A 22,571-nucleotide genomic window follows, 5' to 3' on the forward strand; every position below is an offset into this window, starting at 1 on the left:
GGCCCAGCCGCTCACGGGAGCGCCTGGGGCAGGGCACGGTGCCGCTACCGCCAGCGGGGCTGGGCACAGGCCTTGCTGCCTCCCAGCTGCCTCGTACCCTCTCCTAGGTGCCGCCAGCTCCCTGCGGCTCCCGTCCCTCCTCCCCCTGCCGCCAGCTCCCTCCCTTGCAGCCCCACTGAACCCCTTCTCTTCCTCTTCCTGCAGGCCATGGCTGCCACAAAATTCCTCATCTGGCTTGTGCAAAGCGTCTTTCTGAACGTGCCGATGGTCGGTGATGAGCTGGATGAGGCCACACGTGAGCGCATGCAGCAGCGTGCGGAGCAGCTGAGCCAGGAGATGGCTCGGCTGCTGCAAGAGCTGGAGCAGAGGAGCCAGGAGCAGAGGAGGCAGGAGCCGAGGGCCCAGGAGCAGAGCGGCTTTTCCTGGGGAGCCCTGCTCTTTGCTGCCTTGCAGCAGTGGCAGTTCTGGGCCGTTGCTGGAGTCCTGGTCCTGCTCTTGGGGCTCTGCTGGCGGTGGAGGAAAAGAATCCGTGAGGTGGACAACAGTGACGAGGAGAGCTCCAGCAGCGACAGGGAGCAGGTGGAGGAGGAAGAGGAAGAAGAGGAAGAAGACGATGATGCAAATGACGTGGGAAGTTTTTTTGAGGAGCACATACAGTGGCCAGTTCAGAACCTGGCCACAGAGTGCCAGATGGTGAAGGACTTGGTTGACAAGATCATCAATGTCCTCCAAGTGCTCTTGTCAAATAGTTTCTTCCCAGTGCTGCAACCAGCCATCGGGGTGGGCAGCGCCTTCGAAGGCTGGAGTCCCGATGAGGAAGGCATCATCTACCCTCTGCTCATGCCCCTGCGGCCTCCCCGTGGGCACGCCTTCCACCTGGAATTGCGTAATGTGGGGGAGATACCGTCGAGAATCTTCTGCATCGACGTGGAGCTGGTGTGCACCTGCACAAGGGAGCAGCTGGCAGGAGAGATGCTGTGCTTCCTCCACCACCCCGAGCAGGACCTGAGGAGGAATCAGGACCCCAGCCTCCTACGCACCCTCTGCACGGGCTCCTACCTAGATGTGGAGAAAACTGCCCTCTGGTTCCAGGAGCTGGTGAAAGCTGCCTGGGTGGTTTTGCCTGAGTCGTCCAACCACCGTCTAAGGGTTCCAGTGATTTCACTGAGCTTTGGCTTCCCAGGTGTTGTGGGTTAATCCCAGCAGGCAGCTTGACATCACACAGCTGCTCATTCACTTGCCCCCAGTGGGATGGCAGAGAGAATCCGCAGGGCAAAAGTGGGAAAGGTTGTGGGTTGAGAGAGGACAGGTTGGCAGGTGAAGCAAGAGCTACACGCCCAGGCAAAGCAACATAAAGAATTCATTCACTACTCCCCTGGTCTGCTGACCAGACCTGCCTTTCCAGGAGGGTTCTGCCTCGCTGGGGCTCAGGTTGAAGGCGCTACCAGGAAACTTCCTAACCCGGTATGGCCCTCAGATTATTACCAGCTCTTGCTTTGTCACGTGGGTACCCACAAAGTCGCGACGAGAAGCCCAAGGGCGGTCAAAAGAGACTTCAAGGCCTTGGGGAGATTGGTAAAGGGATCAGGAGCGCAGGTAGTATTCTCCTCTGTCCTCCCAGTTGTAGGGAATGACATTGAAAGAAACAGGCAGCCGCAGCGTATCAATACCTGGCTCCAAAGCTAGCGTCACTGGCAGAATTTGGGGTTTTCCAATCATGGGATGGTCTATGCAACACCAGGCCTGCTGGGGTCTGACGAGAGGCACCATTCTCAATGGGAGAAAAGTATTTTTGCTCACCAGTTAGCGGGGCTGATGGAAAGGGCTTGAAACTAGGTTTGAAGGGGGCAAGGGGTAAAATCGGGCTTACTAGTGGTAAGCTATGGGACGGCATGGCAACGTTTGAGGGACGGCGCGCTAGCGAGAGCTTTCACTCTGCTCCACGACGTACTGAGGACGCCGGAGCGCATTTGAAATATTTGTACGGTAATGCACGTGCTGTGAGGAATAGACAGGAGGAACTAGAGGCCTTGGCTCAGTCCCAGAGCTCTGGCATCGTTGGCATAAGTGAGACCTGTTGGGAAGAGTCCTGTGGCTGGAGTGCTGGCATGGACGGTTATAGGCTGTTCCGGAGAGAGAGGTGGGGCAGGCGAGGCGGAGGGGTAGTGCTGTATGCAAAGGAGGGCTTGGACTGTACAGCGCTTGCAGCTGAGGACGATGTGGTTGAGAGCCTCTGCGTAAAGATTAGGGGAAAAGCCAATAACGCAGAAGTTCTTGCAGGAGCCTACTATGGATCACGCAGCCAGGATGATGACACTGATGTAGTATTCTATAAGGAATCAAGGGAGATCTCTAGATCAGTCGCCCTGTGTCATCCTCCTGGGCGAGTTCAACTTCCCAGCTGCTAATTGGGACTGTCATGGAGCAGACATGAACAGGCCCAGGAAATTCCTGAAGCCCGCGTTGAAGAGAACTTTTTGAGAGGGGTCCTAAGGGAGCCAACTAGGAAAGGTGCCCTCCTAGACCTGTTCTTTGTGCATAGAGACGGTGTCGTGGGCAAAGTGATGACCGGTGGCTGTCTTGGGCATAGTGATCAAGAAATGTCTGAGCTTAAGATCTTTGGTGGTATGGGAAAAGCTGTCCACAGAGCTACTACCCTGGATTCTGGGAGGGCAGACTTTAGGCTGCTCAAGGAACTAGTTAGTAAGGTCCCGCGGGAAGCCGCTTTCGAGGGTACTGGTGTCCATAAACGGTGGTCACTTTTTAAGAGCCGTTTCTTAAGAGCACAGGAGCGGGCAATTCCAACGTGTCACAAGTCAAGCAAGAGGGGCAGAAGGCTGGCTTGGCTGACCAGGAATGTCCTTTGGGAACTTAGGCGGCAGACCAAAGGGTATGGGCTTTGGAAAGGGATCTGGGGATTTGGGCTGATGGTAAGCTCAACAGGAGTCAACAACGTGCCTTGGCGGCCAAAAGGGCCAGCCATCTCCTGGGGTGCATTAGGCACAGTATAGCTAGCCCGTTGAAAGAAGGGATTGACCCACTATACTCACTGCTGGTGCGGCCTCACCTCGAGTACTCTGTGCAGTTTGAGGCACCACAGCGTAGGAAGGATATAAAAATATGAGAATGTGTCCAAAGGAGGGCGAGAAAGATGGTGAAAGGACTAGCGGGCATGTCGTTATGAGGCGCGGCTGAGGACACTGGGTTTGTTCAGCGTAGAGGAGAGGAAACTGAGGGGTGACCTGGATTGCTGTCTACAGCTTCCTCAGGACGGGCAGCGGAGAGGGAGGTGCTGATCTCTTCTCTCTGATGTCCGGCGCTAGGATGCAAAGGACTGGCTTAAAGCTGCATCAAGGGAAGTTCAGATCGGATATTAGGAAAAAGTTGTTCAGTGAGAGGGTGGTCAAGCAGTGCAGCAAGCTCCCCCCAGGAAACGGTCATGGCCCCAAGCCTGTTGGTCTTCAAGAAGCAATTGGACAACGCTCTTAGATATAGGAGAGAGAGTGGTGCTGAATGGAGTTAAACCTAGTGGGCAGCCGGTCACAAGTGGTGTTCCCCAGGGCTCAGTATTGGGGCCAGTTCTGTTTAATCTCTTTCTCAATGATCTGGACGAGGGGATCGAGCGCACCCTGAGTAAATTTGGAGACGACACCAAGTTGGGCGGGAGTGTTGATCTGCTGGAGGGTAGGAAGGCTCTGCAGAGGGATCTGGCCAGGCGGGATCGATGGGCCGAGGCCAGCTGTATGAGGTTCAACAAGGCTCAGTGCTGGGTCCTGCACTTGGGTCACAACAACCCCATGCAAGGCTACAGGCTTGGGGAAGAGTGGCTGGAGAGCTGCCTGGCGGGAAAGGCCGTGGGGGTGTTGGTCGACAGGTGGCAGTGTGCCCAGGTGGCCAAGAAGGCCAAGAGCATCCTGGCTTGTATCAGAAATAGCGTGGCCAGCAGGACCAGGGAGGTGATACTGCCCCTGTACTTGGCATTGGTGAGGCCGCACCTCGAGTACTGTGTTCAATTTTGGGCCCCTCACTACAGAAGGACATTGAGGTGCTGGAGCGCATCCAAAGAAGGGCAACGAAGCTGGTGAAGGGTGTACCGGTGTTATGAGGAGCGGCTGAGGGAGCTGGGGTTGTTTAGCCGGGAGAAGAGGGGGCTGAGGGGAGACCTTATTGCTCTCTACAGCTACCTGAAAGGAGGTTGTAGCGAGGTGGGGGTCGGTCTCTTTTCCCAGGGAACAAGCGATGGGAGGAGAGGAAATGGCCTCAAGTTGCGCCAGGGGAGGTTTAGATTGGATATTAGGAAAAATTTCTTCCCCCAAAGGGTTATCAAGTGTTGGAAGAGGCTGCCCAGGGAAGTGGTTGAGGCACCATGCCTGGAGGTATTTATAAGATGTGTAGACGTGGCGCCTAGGGCCATGTTTAGTGGTGGGCTTGGCAGTGTTAGGTTAAGGGTTGGACTCAATGATCTTAAAGGTCTTTTCTAACGTCTATGGTTCTGTGATTCTATGATTTAACTTCAAGGTTGGCCAGTGTGGAGCCAGGGGTTGGACTCGATGATCCTCGTGGGTCGCTTCCAACTCAGGGTATGCTATGATGATGAGATTGCCACTGGCAGGCAGATGATGATAAATCCAAACTAAAGCACCACGCAAGCTCCTGTGAAGAAAATTAACTCTAGCTCAGCTTTAGCCAGTACACCAGGACAGCTGTGAGTCGCTGAGCCGGGGTGGGGCCGAAGGGCAGGGTCGCACGGCGCACGTGCCTGTGATGCGCTCTGGCGCCTGTGATGAGTCACAATGGGGGAGGTTATCAGGGGGGCCAGCAGGCAGCGCTGCCCCAGTACAGCCTGGGCCAGCGGTGAGTTCACACGCCGGGGGAGGCTGGGCTGGACCAGGGCTGGGGCAGAAACGTGGGCCCCTGGCAGGGTGGGTTGTCACCCTGCATCAAGGGCCCAGCCGCTCACGGGAGCGCCTGGGGCAGGGCACGGTGCCGCTACCGCCAGCGGGGCTGGGCACAGGCCTTGCTGCCTCCCAGCTGCCTCGTACCCTCTCCTAGGTGCCGCCAGCTCCCTGCGGCTCCCGTCCCTGCTCCCCCTGCCGCCAGCTCCCTCCCTTGCAGCCCCACTGAACCCCTTCTCTTCCTCTTCCTGCAGGCCATGGCTGCCACAAAATTCCTCATCTGGCTTGTGCAAAGCGTCTTTCTGAACGTGCTGATGGTCGGTGATGAGCTGGATGAGGCCACACGTGAGCGCATGCAGCAGCGTGCGGAGCAGCTGAGCCAGGAGATGGCTCGGCTGCTGCAAGAGCTGGAGCAGAGGAGCCAGGAGCAGAGGAGGCAGGAGCCGAGGGCCCAGGAGCAGAGCGGCTTTTCCTGGGGAGCCCTGCTCTTTGCTGCCTTGCAGCAGTGGCAGTTCTGGGCCGTTGCTGGAGTCCTGGTCCTGCTCTTGGGGCTCTGCTGGCGGTGGAGGAAAAGAATCCGTGAGGTGGACAACAGTGACGAGGAGAGCTCCAGCAGCGACAGGGAGCAGGTGGAGGAGGAAGAGGAAGAAGAGGAAGAAGACGATGATGCAAATGACGTGGGAAGTTTTTTTGAGGAGCACATACAGTGGCCAGTTCAGAACCTGGCCACAGAGTGCCAGATGGTGAAGGACTTGGTTGACAAGATCATCAATGTCCTCCAAGTGCTCTTGTCAAATAGTTTCTTCCCAGTGCTGCAACCAGCCATCGGGGTGGGCAGCGCCTTCGAAGGCTGGAGTCCCGATGAGGAAGGCATCATCTACCCTCTGCTCATGCCCCTGCGGCCTCCCCGTGGGCACGCCTTCCACCTGGAATTGCGTAATGTGGGGGAGATACCGTCGAGAATCTTCTGCATCGACGTGGAGCTGGTGTGCACCTGCACAAGGGAGCAGCTGGCAGGAGAGATGCTGTGCTTCCTCCACCACCCCGAGCAGGACCTGAGGAGGAATCAGGACCCCAGCCTCCTACGCACCCTCTGCACGGGCTCCTACCTAGATGTGGAGAAAACTGCCCTCTGGTTCCAGGAGCTGGTGAAAGCTGCCTGGGTGGTTTTGCCTGAGTCGTCCAACCACCGTCTAAGGGTGCTGCCCTCCAGCCGCTCCTGCAAATTCCAGGTGACAAAAGACGGCAAAAGAAGTCTCTTAATTGAGATGATGTTTGGGGTGCAGCAAGGCGACTCAGACATCTTCCTGAGCAGCCAGACTACAGAGGCCATCTTCACCCCAAGCACCATGTGGTCGGAGAGCTACGCTGTGGCAGAGGAGAAGTTCTTGAGGCATATGGCGAGGCAGGTCCCACAGGACAGCTTCCACCTCAAATGCCTGCAGCTCTGTGCCCGCATCCTGGTGGGCACAGGCTTTTCCACCTATACCTTGAAGACAGTTGTGATGCACCTCCTGACCACGCTACCCCTGTCAGGCTGGCGCAGGAGGCATTTCCTGCTGCGGCTGCAGGATATCATGCGATACATGCGCTGCTGCCTGGAGGAGAAACGCCTCGACCACTTCTTCTTTGGCAACGAGAGGGTGCCTGAGGAGATCGTCTTGCCCCCAGCCTTCCAAGCAGCTGAGCCACTCAACCTCTTCCAGCACCTAGTCCAGGATCCGGCCACTCAAGCTGAGGCACTGCATGAGTTCATGTTCCTGCGAGATCGGCTCACAACACTGCTGATCTACGGCCGCTGAAAGAGGTCTTCATGCAGAGAGCTGTGTTTCTGGGTCTCACAGCTGATGACAGACAACCATGTCACACTGCAGGGAACACAAGGGCAGAATGCGTGACACAGAGAGGAAAGGGCAAACCCTGCGCAGCAGCCCTCTGCCAAGAGCGGTAGCAGCGTTCTCCTCTCGATGCTCTCCCCAGCAGCCGCTGACAGCTGCAGTGGCAACAAAGATTAGTTTCACCTTGCTTTTGCTCACATTGGGTGGCCAGGATCGGGATTTTGCCTGGGCCCAGAAACTCTGGCTGGCAGCTCCGGCTGGGCAGGGGCCAAGCGAGAGGCACTGCTGATGTGCCTCTGTGTGTTCACTGGAGTCCGGGTGGAGAACCTACCCAGCCTAGACACCCCCCGGGGAGCTGGTGCCACAGAACTGAGCACACAGGATACAGAGAAGACACTGGTCAATCAGCAGTGGGAATCGCTGCCGCACCTTTCCTCCACAGCAAAAGCACAGTCTGGGCAGTCAGACCTGATGCAGCTGAAGAGGCCGTTGCAAGGAGGCTTGTGACAAAGGCAAGCTCCCGCAGGCTCCGGCTGACAAACGCTTCCGATAGTACCCTCTTGATTGAGATGGTCTTTGGTCTGCAGCAAGATGACTCGGACACCTTCCTGAGCCTCGAGTAGGCAGGGGCCAGTGTTACCAGCAGCAGAACGTGGCCAGAGAGCTGTGCTGTGGCAGAGGTGCGGTTCTTCAGGCACAGGGCCAGTATTGGGGCCAGTTCTGTTTAATCTCTTTCTCAATGATCTGGACGAGGGGATCGAGCGCACCCTGAGTAAATTTGGAGACGACACCAAGTTGGGCGGGAGTGTTGATCTGCTGGAGGGTAGGAAGGCTCTGCAGAGGGATCTGGCCAGGCGGGATCGATGGGCCGAGGCCAGCTGTATGAGGTTCAACAAGGCTCAGTGCTGGGTCCTGCACTTGGGTCACAACAACCCCATGCAAGGCTACAGGCTTGGGGAAGAGTGGCTGGAGAGCTGCCTGGCGGGAAAGGCCGTGGGGGTGTTGGTCGACAGGTGGCAGTGTGCCCAGGTGGCCAAGAAGGCCAAGAGCATCCTGGCTTGTATCAGAAATAGCGTGGCCAGCAGGACCAGGGAGGTGATACTGCCCCTGTACTTGGCATTGGTGAGGCCGCACCTCGAGTACTGTGTTCAATTTTGGGCCCCTCACTACAGAAGGACATTGAGGTGCTGGAGCGCATCCAAAGAAGGGCAACGAAGCTGGTGAAGGGTGTACCGGTGTTATGAGGAGCGGCTGAGGGAGCTGGGGTTCTTTAGCCGGGAGAAGAGGGGGCTGAGGGGAGACCTTATTGCTCTCTACAGCTACCTGAAAGGAGGTTGTAGCGAGGTGGGGGTCGGTCTCTTTTCCCAGGGAACAAGCGATGGGAGGAGAGGAAATGGCCTCAAGTTGCGCCAGGGGAGGTTTAGATTGGATATTAGGAAAAATTTCTTCCCCCAAAGGGTTATCAAGTGTTGGAAGAGGCTGCCCAGGGAAGTGGTTGAGGCACCATGCCTGGAGGTATTTATAAGATGTGTAGACGTGGCGCCTAGGGCCATGTTTAGTGGTGGGCTTGGCAGTGTTAGGTTAAGGGTTGGACTCAATGATCTTAAAGGTCTTTTCTAACGTCTATGGTTCTGTGATTCTATGATTTAACTTCAAGGTTGGCCAGTGTGGAGCCAGGGGTTGGACTCGATGATCCTCGTGGGTCGCTTCCAACTCAGGGTATGCTATGATGATGAGATTGCCACTGGCAGGCAGATGATGATAAATCCAAACTAAAGCACCACGCAAGCTCCTGTGAAGAAAATTAACTCTAGCTCAGCTTTAGCCAGTACACCAGGACAGCTGTGAGTCGCTGAGCCGGGGTGGGGCCGAAGGGCAGGGTCGCACGGCGCACGTGCCTGTGATGCGCTCTGGCGCCTGTGATGAGTCACAATGGGGGAGGTTATCAGGGGGGCCAGCAGGCAGCGCTGCCCCAGTACAGCCTGGGCCAGCGGTGAGTTCACACGCCGGGGGAGGCTGGGCTGGACCAGGGCTGGGGCAGAAACGTGGGCCCCTGGCAGGGTGGGTTGTCACCCTGCATCAAGGGCCCAGCCGCTCACGGGAGCGCCTGGGGCAGGGCACGGTGCCGCTACCGCCAGCGGGGCTGGGCACAGGCCTTGCTGCCTCCCAGCTGCCTCGTACCCTCTCCTAGGTGCCGCCAGCTCCCTGCGGCTCCCGTCCCTGCTCCCCCTGCCGCCAGCTCCCTCCCTTGCAGCCCCACTGAACCCCTTCTCTTCCTCTTCCTGCAGGCCATGGCTGCCACAAAATTCCTCATCTGGCTTGTGCAAAGCGTCTTTCTGAACGTGCTGATGGTCGGTGATGAGCTGGATGAGGCCACACGTGAGCGCATGCAGCAGCGTGCGGAGCAGCTGAGCCAGGAGATGGCTCGGCTGCTGCAAGAGCTGGAGCAGAGGAGCCAGGAGCAGAGGAGGCAGGAGCCGAGGGCCCAGGAGCAGAGCGGCTTTTCCTGGGGAGCCCTGCTCTTTGCTGCCTTGCAGCAGTGGCAGTTCTGGGCCGTTGCTGGAGTCCTGGTCCTGCTCTTGGGGCTCTGCTGGCGGTGGAGGAAAAGAATCCGTGAGGTGGACAACAGTGACGAGGAGAGCTCCAGCAGCGACAGGGAGCAGGTGGAGGAGGAAGAGGAAGAAGAGGAAGAAGACGATGATGCAAATGACGTGGGAAGTTTTTTTGAGGAGCACATACAGTGGCCAGTTCAGAACCTGGCCACAGAGTGCCAGATGGTGAAGGACTTGGTTGACAAGATCATCAATGTCCTCCAAGTGCTCTTGTCAAATAGTTTCTTCCCAGTGCTGCAACCAGCCATCGGGGTGGGCAGCGCCTTCGAAGGCTGGAGTCCCGATGAGGAAGGCATCATCTACCCTCTGCTCATGCCCCTGCGGCCTCCCCGTGGGCACGCCTTCCACCTGGAATTGCGTAATGTGGGGGAGATACCGTCGAGAATCTTCTGCATCGACGTGGAGCTGGTGTGCACCTGCACAAGGGAGCAGCTGGCAGGAGAGATGCTGTGCTTCCTCCACCACCCCGAGCAGGACCTGAGGAGGAATCAGGACCCCAGCCTCCTACGCACCCTCTGCACGGGCTCCTACCTAGATGTGGAGAAAACTGCCCTCTGGTTCCAGGAGCTGGTGAAAGCTGCCTGGGTGGTTTTGCCTGAGTCGTCCAACCACCGTCTAAGGGTGCTGCCCTCCAGCCGCTCCTGCAAATTCCAGGTGACAAAAGACGGCAAAAGAAGTCTCTTAATTGAGATGATGTTTGGGGTGCAGCAAGGCGACTCAGACATCTTCCTGAGCAGCCAGACTACAGAGGCCATCTTCACCCCAAGCACCATGTGGTCGGAGAGCTACGCTGTGGCAGAGGAGAAGTTCTTGAGGCATATGGCGAGGCAGGTCCCACAGGACAGCTTCCACCTCAAATGCCTGCAGCTCTGTGCCCGCATCCTGGTGGGCACAGGCTTTTCCACCTATACCTTGAAGACAGTTGTGATGCACCTCCTGACCACGCTACCCCTGTCAGGCTGGCGCAGGAGGCATTTCCTGCTGCGGCTGCAGGATATCATGCGATACATGCGCTGCTGCCTGGAGGAGAAACGCCTCGACCACTTCTTCTTTGGCAACGAGAGGGTGCCTGAGGAGATCGTCTTGCCCCCAGCCTTCCAAGCAGCTGAGCCACTCAACCTCTTCCAGCACCTAGTCCAGGATCCGGCCACTCAAGCTGAGGCACTGCATGAGTTCATGTTCCTGCGAGATCGGCTCACAACACTGCTGATCTACGGCCGCTGAAAGAGGTCTTCATGCAGAGAGCTGTGTTTCTGGGTCTCACAGCTGATGACAGACAACCATGTCACACTGCAGGGAACACAAGGGCAGAATGCGTGACACAGAGAGGAAAGGGCAAACCCTGCGCAGCAGCCCTCTGCCAAGAGCGGTAGCAGCGTTCTCCTCTCGATGCTCTCCCCAGCAGCCGCTGACAGCTGCAGTGGCAACAAAGATTAGTTTCACCTTGCTTTTGCTCACATTGGGTGGCCAGGATCGGGATTTTGCCTGGGCCCAGAAACTCTGGCTGGCAGCTCCGGCTGGGCAGGGGCCAAGCGAGAGGCACTGCTGATGTGCCTCTGTGTGTTCACTGGAGTCCGGGTGGAGAACCTACCCAGCCTAGACACCCCCCGGGGAGCTGGTGCCACAGAACTGAGCACACAGGATACAGAGAAGACACTGGTCAATCAGCAGTGGGAATCGCTGCCGCACCTTTCCTCCACAGCAAAAGCACAGTCTGGGCAGTCAGACCTGATGCAGCTGAAGAGGCCGTTGCAAGGAGGCTTGTGACAAAGGCAAGCTCCCGCAGGCTCCGGCTGACAAACGCTTCCGATAGTACCCTCTTGATTGAGATGGTCTTTGGTCTGCAGCAAGATGACTCGGACACCTTCCTGAGCCTCGAGTAGGCAGGGGCCAGTGTTACCAGCAGCAGGACGTGGCCAGAGAGCTGTGCTGTGGCAGAGGTGCGGTTCTTCAGGCACAGGGCCAGTATTGGGGCCAGTTCTGTTTAATCTCTTTCTCAATGATCTGGACGAGGGGATCGAGCGCACCCTGAGTAAATTTGGAGACGACACCAAGTTGGGCGGGAGTGTTGATCTGCTGGAGGGTAGGAAGGCTCTGCAGAGGGATCTGGCCAGGCGGGATCGATGGGCCGAGGCCAGCTGTATGAGGTTCAACAAGGCTCAGTGCTGGGTCCTGCACTTGGGTCACAACAACCCCATGCAAGGCTACAGGCTTGGGGAAGAGTGGCTGGAGAGCTGCCTGGCGGGAAAGGCCGTGGGGGTGTTGGTCGACAGGTGGCAGTGTGCCCAGGTGGCCAAGAAGGCCAAGAGCATCCTGGCTTGTATCAGAAATAGTGTGGCCAGCAGGACTAGGGCAGGGATCGTGCCCCGGTACTCGGCACTGATGTGGCCGCACCTCAAATAGCGTGTTCAGGTTTGGGCCCCTCACTACAGAAGGACATTGAGGTGCTGGAGCGCGTCCAAAGAAGGGCAACGAAGCTGGTGAAGGGTGTACCGGTGTTATGAGGAGCGGCTGAGGGAGCTGGGGTTGTTTAGCCGGGAGAAGAGGGGGCTGAGGGGAGACCTTATCGCTCTCTACAGCTACCTGAAAGGAGGTTGTAGCGAGGTGGGGGTCGGTCTCTTTTTCCCAGGGAACAAGCGATGGGAGGAGAGGAAATGGCCTCAAGTTGCGCCAGGGGAGGTTTAGATTGGATATTAGGAAAAATTTCTTCCCCCAAAGGGTTATCAAGTGTTGGAAGAGGCTGCCCAGGGAAGTGGTTGAGGCACCATGCCTGGAGGTATTTATAAGATGTGTAGACGTGGCGCCTAGGGCCATGTTTAGTGGTGGGCTTGGCAGTGGATTAACGGTTGGAGTCGATCTTAAAGGTCTTTTCCAACGTCTATGATGCTGTGATTCTATGATTTAAGACGCCGGGGGAGGCTGGGCTGGACGAGGGCTGGGGCAGAAATGTGGGCCCCTGGCAGGGTGGGTTGTCACCCTGCATCGAGGGCCCAGCCGCTCACGGGAGCGCCTGGGGCAGGGCACGGTGCCGCCACCGCCGCCGGGGCTGGGCGCAGGCCTTGCTGCCTCCCAGCTGCCTCGCACCCTCTCCTAGGTGCCGCCAGCTCCTTGCGGCTCCCATCCCTGTGTCCCCTGCCGCCAGCTCCCTCCCTTGCAGCCCCACTGAACCCCTTCTCTCCCTCCTCCTGCAGGCCATGGCTACCACAATATCCCTCATCGGCTTTGTGCTAAGCATCATAGAATCATAGAACCATAGAATCATAGAATCGTCAAGGTTGGAAAAGACCCTTAAGATCATCGAGTCCAACCGTTAAGCTAACACTGCCAAGTCCATCTATACCACGTCCTCGAGCACCACATCTATCCGTTCTTTAAATACCTCCAGGGATGGAGACTCAACCACTTCCCTGGGCAGCCTCTTCCAATGCTTGACCACCCTTTCGGTGAAGAAGTTTTTCCTAATGTCTAACCTAAACCTCCCCTGGTGCAGCTTGAGGCCGTTTCCTCTCGTCCTATCACTCGTTACTAGGGAGAAGAGACCGACCCCCTCACCTCGCTACAACCTCCTTTCAGGTAGTTGTAGAGAGCAATAAGGTCTCCCCTCAGCCTCCTCTTCTCCCGGCTAAACAACCCCAGCTCCCTCAGCCGCTCCTCATAACACCGGTACACCCTTCACCAGCTTCGTTGCCCTTCTTTGGATGCGCTCCAGCACCTCGATGTCCTTCTTGTAGTGAGGGGCCCAAAACTGAACACAGTACTCGAGGTGCGGCCTCACCAATGCCAAGTACAGGGGCAGTATCACCTCCCTGGTCCTGCTGGTCACACTATTCCTGATGCAAGCCAGGATGCCATTGGCCCTCTTGGCCACCTGAGCACACAGCTGGCTCATGTTCAGGCGGCTGTCAACCACCACCCCCAGGTCCTTTTCTGCCAGGCAGCTCTCCAGCCACGCTTCCCCAAGCCTGTAGCCTTGCATCGGGTTGTTGTGACCGAAGGGCAGGACTCGGCACTTAGCCTTGTTGAACCTCATACAGCTGGCCCCGGCCCAACGATCCAGCCTGTCCAGGTCCCTCTGCAGGGCCTTCCTACCCTCCAGCAGATCAACACTTCCACCCAACTTGGTGTCATCTGCAAACTTACTGAGGGTGCACTCAATCCCCTCGTCCAGATCATCAATGAAGATGTTGAACAGGACCTGCCCCAGTACTGAGCCCTGGGGAACACCACTCGTGACCGGCCGCCAACTGGATGGTCGGTGATGAGCTGGATGAGGCCACGCACGAGCACATGCAGCAGCGTGCGGAGCAGCGGAGCCAGGAGATGGCTCGGCTGCTGCAGGAGCAGGAGCAGAAGAGCCAGGAGCTGAGGGCCCAGGAGCAGAGCAGCTTTTCCTGGGGAGCCCTGCTCTTTGCTGCCTTGCAGCAGTGGCAGTTCTGGGCCATTGCTGGAGTCCTGGTCCTGCTCTTGGGGCTCTGCTGGCAGCTCAGGAAAAGGAGCTGTCAGCCAGGCAGCAGCAGCAAGGAGGGCAGTTCCGGAAAAAAGGTGGACAAGGAGGAGCAAGAAGAAAAACCCAGTGTTGCACTGCCTGTGGGCAGACTTTCAGCCAAGCGTCTCCCGGACCTGCCACAATCGTTCACAATGGTGGAGGAGCTGGCGGATGAACTTCTCCGTATCTGCCGAAAACTTTCCCGGAATAGTTTCATGCCGCGTCTGAAACCAGCCATCAGGGTGAGCAGCGCCTTAGAAGGCTGGAGTTCCTGTGAGGATGATGCTGTCTACTGCCTGCTTGTGCCTCTGAAGCCCTTCCGTGGACACACCTTCCACCTGGAGCTGAGCACCGCGGAGGAGATGCCGGCAAGGAACTGCAGCCTCCGCGTAGAGCTGAAGTGCATCTGCATGAGGCAGCGGCTGGTGGGGGACATGCTGTGCTTCCTCCACCACCCCAAGGAGGAGCTGAGGAGAAATCAGGGTCCCAGCCTCCTAGGCACCCTCTGCACCGGCCCCTACCTGGACATGAAGAAAACCACCCGCTGGTTCCAGATAAAACCTGGTAAAAGCGGCCTGGGTGGTTCTGCCTCAGTGGAGACACTGCCGTCTAACAGTGCTGCCCTCCAGGCGCTCCTGCAAGCTCCGGCTGACAAACGCTTCCGATAGTACCCTCTTGATTGAGATGGTCTTTGGTCTGCAGCAAGATGACTTGGACACCTTCCTGAGCCTCGAGTAGGCAGAGGCCAGTGTTACCAGCAGCAGGACGTGGCCAGAGAGCTGTGCTGTGGCAGAGGTGCGGTTCTTCAGGCACAGGGCCAGGCCTGAAGACGCTCCCCAGGGAGCTGGTGCCGCAGAACTGAAGATGCCGCACATGGGGAACACGCTGCTCAACCGGCACTGGGAATTGCTGCCGCACCTTTCCTCCACAGCAAAAGCACGCTCTGGGGAGTGGGACCCCATGCAGCTGAAGGGGCCGGTACAAGGAGCCTGGCAACAGAGACTCCCGTCACTACCTGGACAGCGACTGCCTGCCCTCTTTGAGAGAGTCCAATCCCTCTGGCAGATTTACCCTGGGCACAGATGTCAATAAATCACTCGGTTAACACACAAACACTGCGTCTGGGAGCGCCAGTGCATTGCTTTGTTGGGGAACGCAGGCAGAGGGTGCTGACAGCTCAGCTGCCACAGAGTCGGGGAGCATTTTGCAGAAGAGCTGGTGCAGTGGGCTCTGGTTCCAGTGATTTCACTGAGCTTTGGCTTCCCAGGTGTTGTGGGTTAATCCCAGCAGGCAGCTTGACATCACACAGCTGCTCATTCACTTGCCCCCAGTGGGATGGCAGAGAGAATCCGCAGGGTAAAAGTGGGAAAGGTTGTGGGTTGAGAGAGGACAGGTTGGCAGGTGAAGCAAGAGCTACACGCCCAGGCAAAGCAACATAAAGAATTCATTCACTACTCCCCTGGTCTGCCGACCAGACCTGCCTTTCCAGGAAGGGTTCTGCCTCGCTGGGGCTCAGGTTGAAGGCGCTACCAGGAAACTCCCTAACCTTGTATGGCCCTCAGATTATTACCAGCTCTTGCTTTGTCACGTGGGTACCCACAAAGTCGCGACGAGAAGCCCAAGGGCGGTCAAAAGAGACTTCAAGGCCTCGGGGAGATTGGTAAAGGGATCAGGAGCACAGGTAGTATTCTCCTCTGTCCTCCCAGTTGTAGGGAATGACATTGAAAGAAACAGGCAGCCGCAGCGTATCAATACCTGGCTCCAAAGCTAGCGTCACTGGCAGAATTTGGGGTTTTCCAATCATGGGATGGTCTATGCAACACCAGGCCTGCTGGGGTCTGACGAGAGGCACCATTCTCAATGGGAGAAAAGTATTTTTGCTCACCAGTTAGTGGGGCTGATGGAAAGGGCTTGAAACTAGGTTTGAAGGGGGCAAGGGATAAAATCGGGCTTACTAGTGGTAAGCTATGGGACGGCATGGCAACGTTTGAGGGACGGCGCGCTAGCGAGAGCTTTCACTCTGCTCCACGACGTACTGAGGACGCCGGAGCGCATTTGAAATATTTGTACGGTAATGCACGTGCTGTGAGGAATAGACAGGAGGAACTAGAGGCCTTGGCTCAGTCCCAGAGCTCTGGCATCGTTGGCATAAGTGAGACCTGTTGGGAAGAGTCCTGTGGCTGGAGTGCTGGCATGGACGGTTATAGGCTGTTCCGGAGAGAGAGGTGGGGCAGGCGAGGCGGAGGGGTAGTGCTGTATGCAAAGGAGGGCTTGGACTGTACAGCGCTTGCAGCTGAGGACGATGTGGTTGAGAGCCTCTGCGTAAAGATTAGGGGAAAAGCCAATAACGCAGAAGTTCTTGCAGGAGCCTACTATGGATCACGCAGCCAGGATGATGACACTGATGTAGTATTCTATAAGGAATCAAGGGAGATCTCTAGATCAGTCGCCCTGTGTCATCCTCCTGGGCGAGTTCAACTTCCCAGCTGCTAACTGGGACTGTCATGGAGCAGACATGAACAGGCCCAGGAAATTCCTGAAGCCCGCGTTGAAGAGAACTTTTTGAGAGGGGTCCTAAGGGAGCCAACTAGGAAAGATGCCCTCCTAGACCTGTTCTTTGTGCATAGAGACGGTGTCGTGGGCAAAGTGATGACCGGTGGCTGTCTTGGGCATAGTGATCAAGAAATGTCTGAGCTTAAGATCTTTGGTGGTATGGGAAAAGCTGTCCACAGAGCTACTACCCTGGATTCTGGGAGGGCAGACTTTAGGCTGCTCAAGGAACTAGTTAGTAAGGTCCCGCGGGAAGCCGCTTTCGAGGGTACTGGTGTCCATAAATGGTGGTCACTTTTTAAGAGCCGTTTCTTAAGAGCACAGGAGCGGGCAATTCCAATGTGTCACAAGTCAAGCAAGAGGGGCAGAAGGCTGGCTTGGCTGACCAGGAATGTCCTTTGGGAACTTAGGCGGCAGACCAAAGGGTATGGGCTTTGGAAAGGGATCTGGGGATTTGGGCTGATGGTAAGCTCAACAGGAGTCAACAACGTGCCTTGGCGGCCAAAAGGGCCAGCCATCTCCTGGGGTGCATTAGGCACAGTATAGCTAGCCCGTTGAAAGAAGGGATTGACCCACTATACTCACTGCTGGTGCGGCCTCACCTCGAGTACTCTGTGCAGTTTGAGGCACCACAGCGTAGGAAGGATATAAAAATATGAGAATGTGTCCAAAGGAGGGCGAGAAAGATGGTGAAAGGACTAGCGGGCATGTCGTTATGAGGCGCGGCTGAGGACACTGGGTTTGTTCAGCGTAGAGGAGAGGAAACTGAGGGGTGACCTGGATTGCTGTCTACAGCTTCCTCAGGACGGGCAGCGGAGAGGGAGGTGCTGATCTCTTCTCTCTGATGTCCGGCGCTAGGATGCAAAGGACTGGCTTAAAGCTGCATCAAGGGAAGTTCAGATCGGATATTAGGAAAAAGTTGTTCAGTGAGAGGGTGGTCAAGCAGTGCAGCAAGCTCCCCCCAGGAAACGGTCATGGCCCCAAGCCTGTTGGTCTTCAAGAAGCAATTGGACAACGCTCTTAGATATAGGAGAGAGAGTGGTGCTGAATGGAGTTAAACCTAGTGGGCGGCCGGTCACAAGTGGTGTTCCCCAGGGCTCAGTATTGGGGCCAGTTCTGTTTAATCTCTTTCTCAATGATCTGGACGAGGGGATCGAGCGCACCCTGAGTAAATTTGGAGACGACACCAAGTTGGGCGGGAGTGTTGATCTGCTGGAGGGTAGGAAGGCTCTGCAGAGGGATCTGGCCAGGCGGGATCGATGGGCCGAGGCCAGCTGTATGAGGTTCAACAAGGCTCAGTGCTGGGTCCTGCACTTGGGTCACAACAACCCCATGCAAGGCTACAGGCTTGGGGAAGAGTGGCTGGAGAGCTGCCTGGCGGGAAAGGCCGTGGGGGTGTTGGTCGACAGGTGGCAGTGTGCCCAGGTGGCCAAGAAGGCCAAGAGCATCCTGGCTTGTATCAGAAATAGCGTGGCCAGCAGGACCAGGGAGGTGATACTGCCCCTGTACTTGGCATTGGTGAGGCCGCACCTCGAGTACTGTGTTCAATTTTGGGCCCCTCACTACAGAAGGACATTGAGGTGCTGGAGCGCATCCAAAGAAGGGCAACGAAGCTGGTGAAGGGTGTACCGGTGTTATGAGGAGCGGCTGAGGGAGCTGGGGTTCTTTAGCCGGGAGAAGAGGGGGCTGAGGGGAGACCTTATTGCTCTCTACAGCTACCTGAAAGGAGGTTGTAGCGAGGTGGGGGTCGGTCTCTTTTCCCAGGGAACAAGCGATGGGAGGAGAGGAAATGGCCTCAAGTTGCGCCAGGGGAGGTTTAGATTGGATATTAGGAAAAATTTCTTCCCCCAAAGGGTTATCAAGTGTTGGAAGAGGCTGCCCAGGGAAGTGGTTGAGGCACCATGCCTGGAGGTATTTATAAGATGTGTAGACGTGGCGCCTAGGGCCATGTTTAGTGGTGGGCTTGGCAGTGTTAGGTTAAGGGTTGGACTCAATGATCTTAAAGGTCTTTTCTAACGTCTATGGTTCTGTGATTCTATGATTTAACTTCAAGGTTGGCCAGTGTGGAGCCAGGGGTTGGACTCGATGATCCTCGTGGGTCGCTTCCAACTCAGGGTATGCTATGATGATGAGATTGCCACTGGCAGGCAGATGATGATAAATCCAAACTAAAGCACCACGCAAGCTCCTGTGAAGAAAATTAACTCTAGCTCAGCTTTAGCCAGTACACCAGGACAGCTGTGAGTCGCTGAGCCGGGGTGGGGCCGAAGGGCAGGGTCGCACGGCGCACGTGCCTGTGATGCGCTCTGGCGCCTGTGATGAGTCACAATGGGGGAGGTTATCAGGGGGCACAGCAGGCAGCGCTGCCCCAGTACAGCCTGGGCCAGCGGTGAGTTCACACGCCGGGGGAGGCTGGGCTGGACCAGGGCTGGGGCAGAAACGTGGGCCCCTGGCAGGGTGGGTTGTCACCCTGCATCAAGGGCCCAGCCGCTCACGGGAGCGCCTGGGGCAGGGCACGGTGCCGCTACCGCCAGCGGGGCTGGGCACAGGCCTTGCTGCCTCCCAGCTGCCTCGTACCCTCTCCTAGGTGCCGCCAGCTCCCTGCGGCTCCCGTCCCTGCTCCCCCTGCCGCCAGCTCCCTCCCTTGCAGCCCCACTGAACCCCTTCTCTTCCTCTTCCTGCAGGCCATGGCTGCCACAAAATTCCTCATCTGGCTTGTGCAAAGCGTCTTTCTGAACGTGCTGATGGTCGGTGATGAGCTGGATGAGGCCACACGTGAGCGCATGCAGCAGCGTGCGGAGCAGCTGAGCCAGGAGATGGCTCGGCTGCTGCAAGAGCTGGAGCAGAGGAGCCAGGAGCAGAGGAGGCAGGAGCCGAGGGCCCAGGAGCAGAGCGGCTTTTCCTGGGGAGCCCTGCTCTTTGCTGCCTTGCAGCAGTGGCAGTTCTGGGCCGTTGCTGGAGTCCTGGTCCTGCTCTTGGGGCTCTGCTGGCGGTGGAGGAAAAGAATCCGTGAGGTGGACAACAGTGACGAGGAGAGCTCCAGCAGCGACAGGGAGCAGGTGGAGGAGGAAGAGGAAGAAGAGGAAGAAGACGATGATGCAAATGACGTGGGAAGTTTTTTTGAGGAGCACATACAGTGGCCAGTTCAGAACCTGGCCACAGAGTGCCAGATGGTGAAGGACTTGGTTGACAAGATCATCAATGTCCTCCAAGTGCTCTTGTCAAATAGTTTCTTCCCAGTGCTGCAACCAGCCATCGGGGTGGGCAGCGCCTTCGAAGGCTGGAGTCCCGATGAGGAAGGCATCATCTACCCTCTGCTCATGCCCCTGCGGCCTCCCCGTGGGCACGCCTTCCACCTGGAATTGCGTAATGTGGGGGAGATACCGTCGAGAATCTTCTGCATCGACGTGGAGCTGGTGTGCACCTGCACAAGGGAGCAGCTGGCAGGAGAGATGCTGTGCTTCCTCCACCACCCCGAGCAGGACCTGAGGAGGAATCAGGACCCCAGCCTCCTACGCACCCTCTGCACGGGCTCCTACCTAGATGTGGAGAAAACTGCCCTCTGGTTCCAGGAGCTGGTGAAAGCTGCCTGGGTGGTTTTGCCTGAGTCGTCCAACCACCGTCTAAGGGTGCTGCCCTCCAGCCGCTCCTGCAAATTCCAGGTGACAAAAGACGGCAAAAGAAGTCTCTTAATTGAGATGATGTTTGGGGTGCAGCAAGGCGACTCAGACATCTTCCTGAGCAGCCAGACTACAGAGGCCATCTTCACCCCAAGCACCATGTGGTCGGAGAGCTACGCTGTGGCAGAGGAGAAGTTCTTGAGGCATATGGCGAGGCAGGTCCCACAGGACAGCTTCCACCTCAAATGCCTGCAGCTCTGTGCCCGCATCCTGGTGGGCACAGGCTTTTCCACCTATACCTTGAAGACAGTTGTGATGCACCTCCTGACCACGCTACCCCTGTCAGGCTGGCGCAGGAGGCATTTCCTGCTGCGGCTGCAGGATATCATGCGATACATGCGCTGCTGCCTGGAGGAGAAACGCCTCGACCACTTCTTCTTTGGCAACGAGAGGGTGCCTGAGGAGATCGTCTTGCCCCCAGCCTTCCAAGCAGCTGAGCCACTCAACCTCTTCCAGCACCTAGTCCAGGATCCGGCCACTCAAGCTGAGGCACTGCATGAGTTCATGTTCCTGCGAGATCGGCTCACAACACTGCTGATCTACGGCCGCTGAAAGAGGTCTTCATGCAGAGAGCTGTGTTTCTGGGTCTCACAGCTGATGACAGACAACCATGTCACACTGCAGGGAACACAAGGGCAGAATGCGTGACACAGAGAGGAAAGGGCAAACCCTGCGCAGCAGCCCTCTGCCAAGAGCGGTAGCAGCGTTCTCCTCTCGATGCTCTCCCCAGCAGCCGCTGACAGCTGCAGTGGCAACAAAGATTAGTTTCACCTTGCTTTTGCTCACATTGGGTGGCCAGGATCGGGATTTTGCCTGGGCCCAGAAACTCTGGCTGGCAGCTCCGGCTGGGCAGGGGCCAAGCGAGAGGCACTGCTGATGTGCCTCTGTGTGTTCACTGGAGTCCGGGTGGAGAACCTACCCAGCCTAGACACCCCCCGGGGAGCTGGTGCCACAGAACTGAGCACACAGGATACAGAGAAGACACTGGTCAATCAGCAGTGGGAATCGCTGCCGCACCTTTCCTCCACAGCAAAAGCACAGTCTGGGCAGTCAGACCTGATGCAGCTGAAGAGGCCGTTGCAAGGAGGCTTGTGACAAAGGCAAGCTCCCGCAGGCTCCGGCTGACAAACGCTTCCGATAGTACCCTCTTGATTGAGATGGTCTTTGGTCTGCAGCAAGATGACTCGGACACCTTCCTGAGCCTCGAGTAGGCAGGGGCCAGTGTTACCAGCAGCAGAACGTGGCCAGAGAGCTGTGCTGTGGCAGAGGTGCGGTTCTTCAGGCACAGGGCCAGTATTGGGGCCAGTTCTGTTTAATCTCTTTCTCAATGATCTGGACGAGGGGATCGAGCGCACCCTGAGTAAATTTGGAGACGACACCAAGTTGGGCGGGAGTGTTGATCTGCTGGAGGGTAGGAAGGCTCTGCAGAGGGATCTGGCCAGGCGGGATCGATGGGCCGAGGCCAGCTGTATGAGGTTCAACAAGGCTCAGTGCTGGGTCCTGCACTTGGGTCACAACAACCCCATGCAAGGCTACAGGCTTGGGGAAGAGTGGCTGGAGAGCTGCCTGGCGGGAAAGGCCGTGGGGGTGTTGGTCGACAGGTGGCAGTGTGCCCAGGTGGCCAAGAAGGCCAAGAGCATCCTGGCTTGTATCAGAAATAGTGTGGCCAGCAGGACTAGGGCAGGGATCGTGCCCCGGTACTCGGCACTGATGTGGCCGCACCTCAAATAGCGTGTTCAGGTTTGGGCCCCTCACTACAGAAGGACATTGAGGTGCTGGAGCGCGTCCAAAGAAGGGCAACGAAGCTGGTGAAGGGTGTACCGGTGTTATGAGGAGCGGCTGAGGGAGCTGGGGTTGTTTAGCCGGGAGAAGAGGGGGCTGAGGGGAGACCTTATTGCTCTCTACAGCTACCTGAAAGGAGGTTGTAGCGAGGTGGGGGTCGGTCTCTTTTTCCCAGGGAACAAGCGATGGGAGGAGAGGAAATGGCCTCAAGTTGCGCCAGGGGAGGTTTAGATTGGATATTAGGAAAAATTTCTTCCCCCAAAGGGTTATCAAGTGTTGGAAGAGGCTGCCCAGGGAAGTGGTTGAGGCACCATGCCTGGAGGTATTTATAAGATGTGTAGACGTGGCGCCTAGGGCCATGTTTAGTGGTGGGCTTGGCAGTGGATTAACGGTTGGAGTCGATCTTAAAGGTCTTTTCCAACGTCTATGATGCTGTGATTCTATGATTTAAGACGCCGGGGGAGGCTGGGCTGGACGAGGGCTGGGGCAGAAATGTGGGCCCCTGGCAGGGTGGGTTGTCACCCTGCATCGAGGGCCCAGCCGCTCACGGGAGCGCCTGGGGCAGGGCACGGTGCCGCCACCGCCGCCGGGGCTGGGCGCAGGCCTTGCTGCCTCCCAGCTGCCTCGCACCCTCTCCTAGGTGCCGCCAGCTCCTTGCGGCTCCCATCCCTGTGTCCCCTGCCGCCAGCTCCCTCCCTCGCAGCCCCACTGAACCCCTTCTCTCCCTC

General features: G+C 57.3%; 4 protein-coding genes and 1 pseudogene across 4 annotated transcripts; all 5 read left to right on the top strand.

The window, feature by feature from the left end:
• LOC148056916 (inositol 1,4,5-trisphosphate receptor-interacting protein-like 1) lies at positions 1–1,197 on the top strand. The gene has a single exon (XM_087747096.1). The coding sequence runs from the start codon at positions 208–210 to the stop codon at positions 1,195–1,197; it is 990 nt and encodes a 329-aa protein (XP_087603222.1). The 5' UTR covers positions 1–207.
• A 3,955-nt stretch (positions 1,198–5,152) lies between these two features.
• Positions 5,153–6,697, top strand: LOC148056917 (inositol 1,4,5-trisphosphate receptor-interacting protein-like 1). The gene has a single exon (XM_087747063.1). It carries the CDS (start codon positions 5,153–5,155, stop codon positions 6,695–6,697), a length of 1,545 nt encoding a protein of 514 aa, XP_087603189.1.
• Positions 6,698–9,024: 2,327 nt separating this feature from the next.
• Positions 9,025–10,569, top strand: LOC148056918 (inositol 1,4,5-trisphosphate receptor-interacting protein-like 1). Its single transcript, XM_087747064.1, has one exon. The coding sequence runs from the start codon at positions 9,025–9,027 to the stop codon at positions 10,567–10,569; it is 1,545 nt and encodes a 514-aa protein (XP_087603190.1).
• A 3,024-nt stretch (positions 10,570–13,593) lies between these two features.
• Positions 13,594–14,569, top strand: LOC148056919 (inositol 1,4,5-trisphosphate receptor-interacting protein-like 1; annotated as a pseudogene).
• Positions 14,570–19,068: 4,499 nt separating this feature from the next.
• LOC104019463 (inositol 1,4,5-trisphosphate receptor-interacting protein-like 1) lies at positions 19,069–20,613 on the top strand. The gene has a single exon (XM_009472722.2). The coding sequence runs from the start codon at positions 19,069–19,071 to the stop codon at positions 20,611–20,613; it is 1,545 nt and encodes a 514-aa protein (XP_009470997.2).
• Positions 20,614–22,571: the final 1,958 nt, after the last annotated feature.

This window comes from Nipponia nippon, unplaced genomic scaffold, assembly GCF_047370975.1.
Source record: "Nipponia nippon isolate SJK-2023a ecotype South Korea unplaced genomic scaffold, ASM4737097v1 scaffold_11, whole genome shotgun sequence".
NCBI classification, from domain to species: Eukaryota; Metazoa; Chordata; class Aves; order Pelecaniformes; family Threskiornithidae; genus Nipponia; species Nipponia nippon.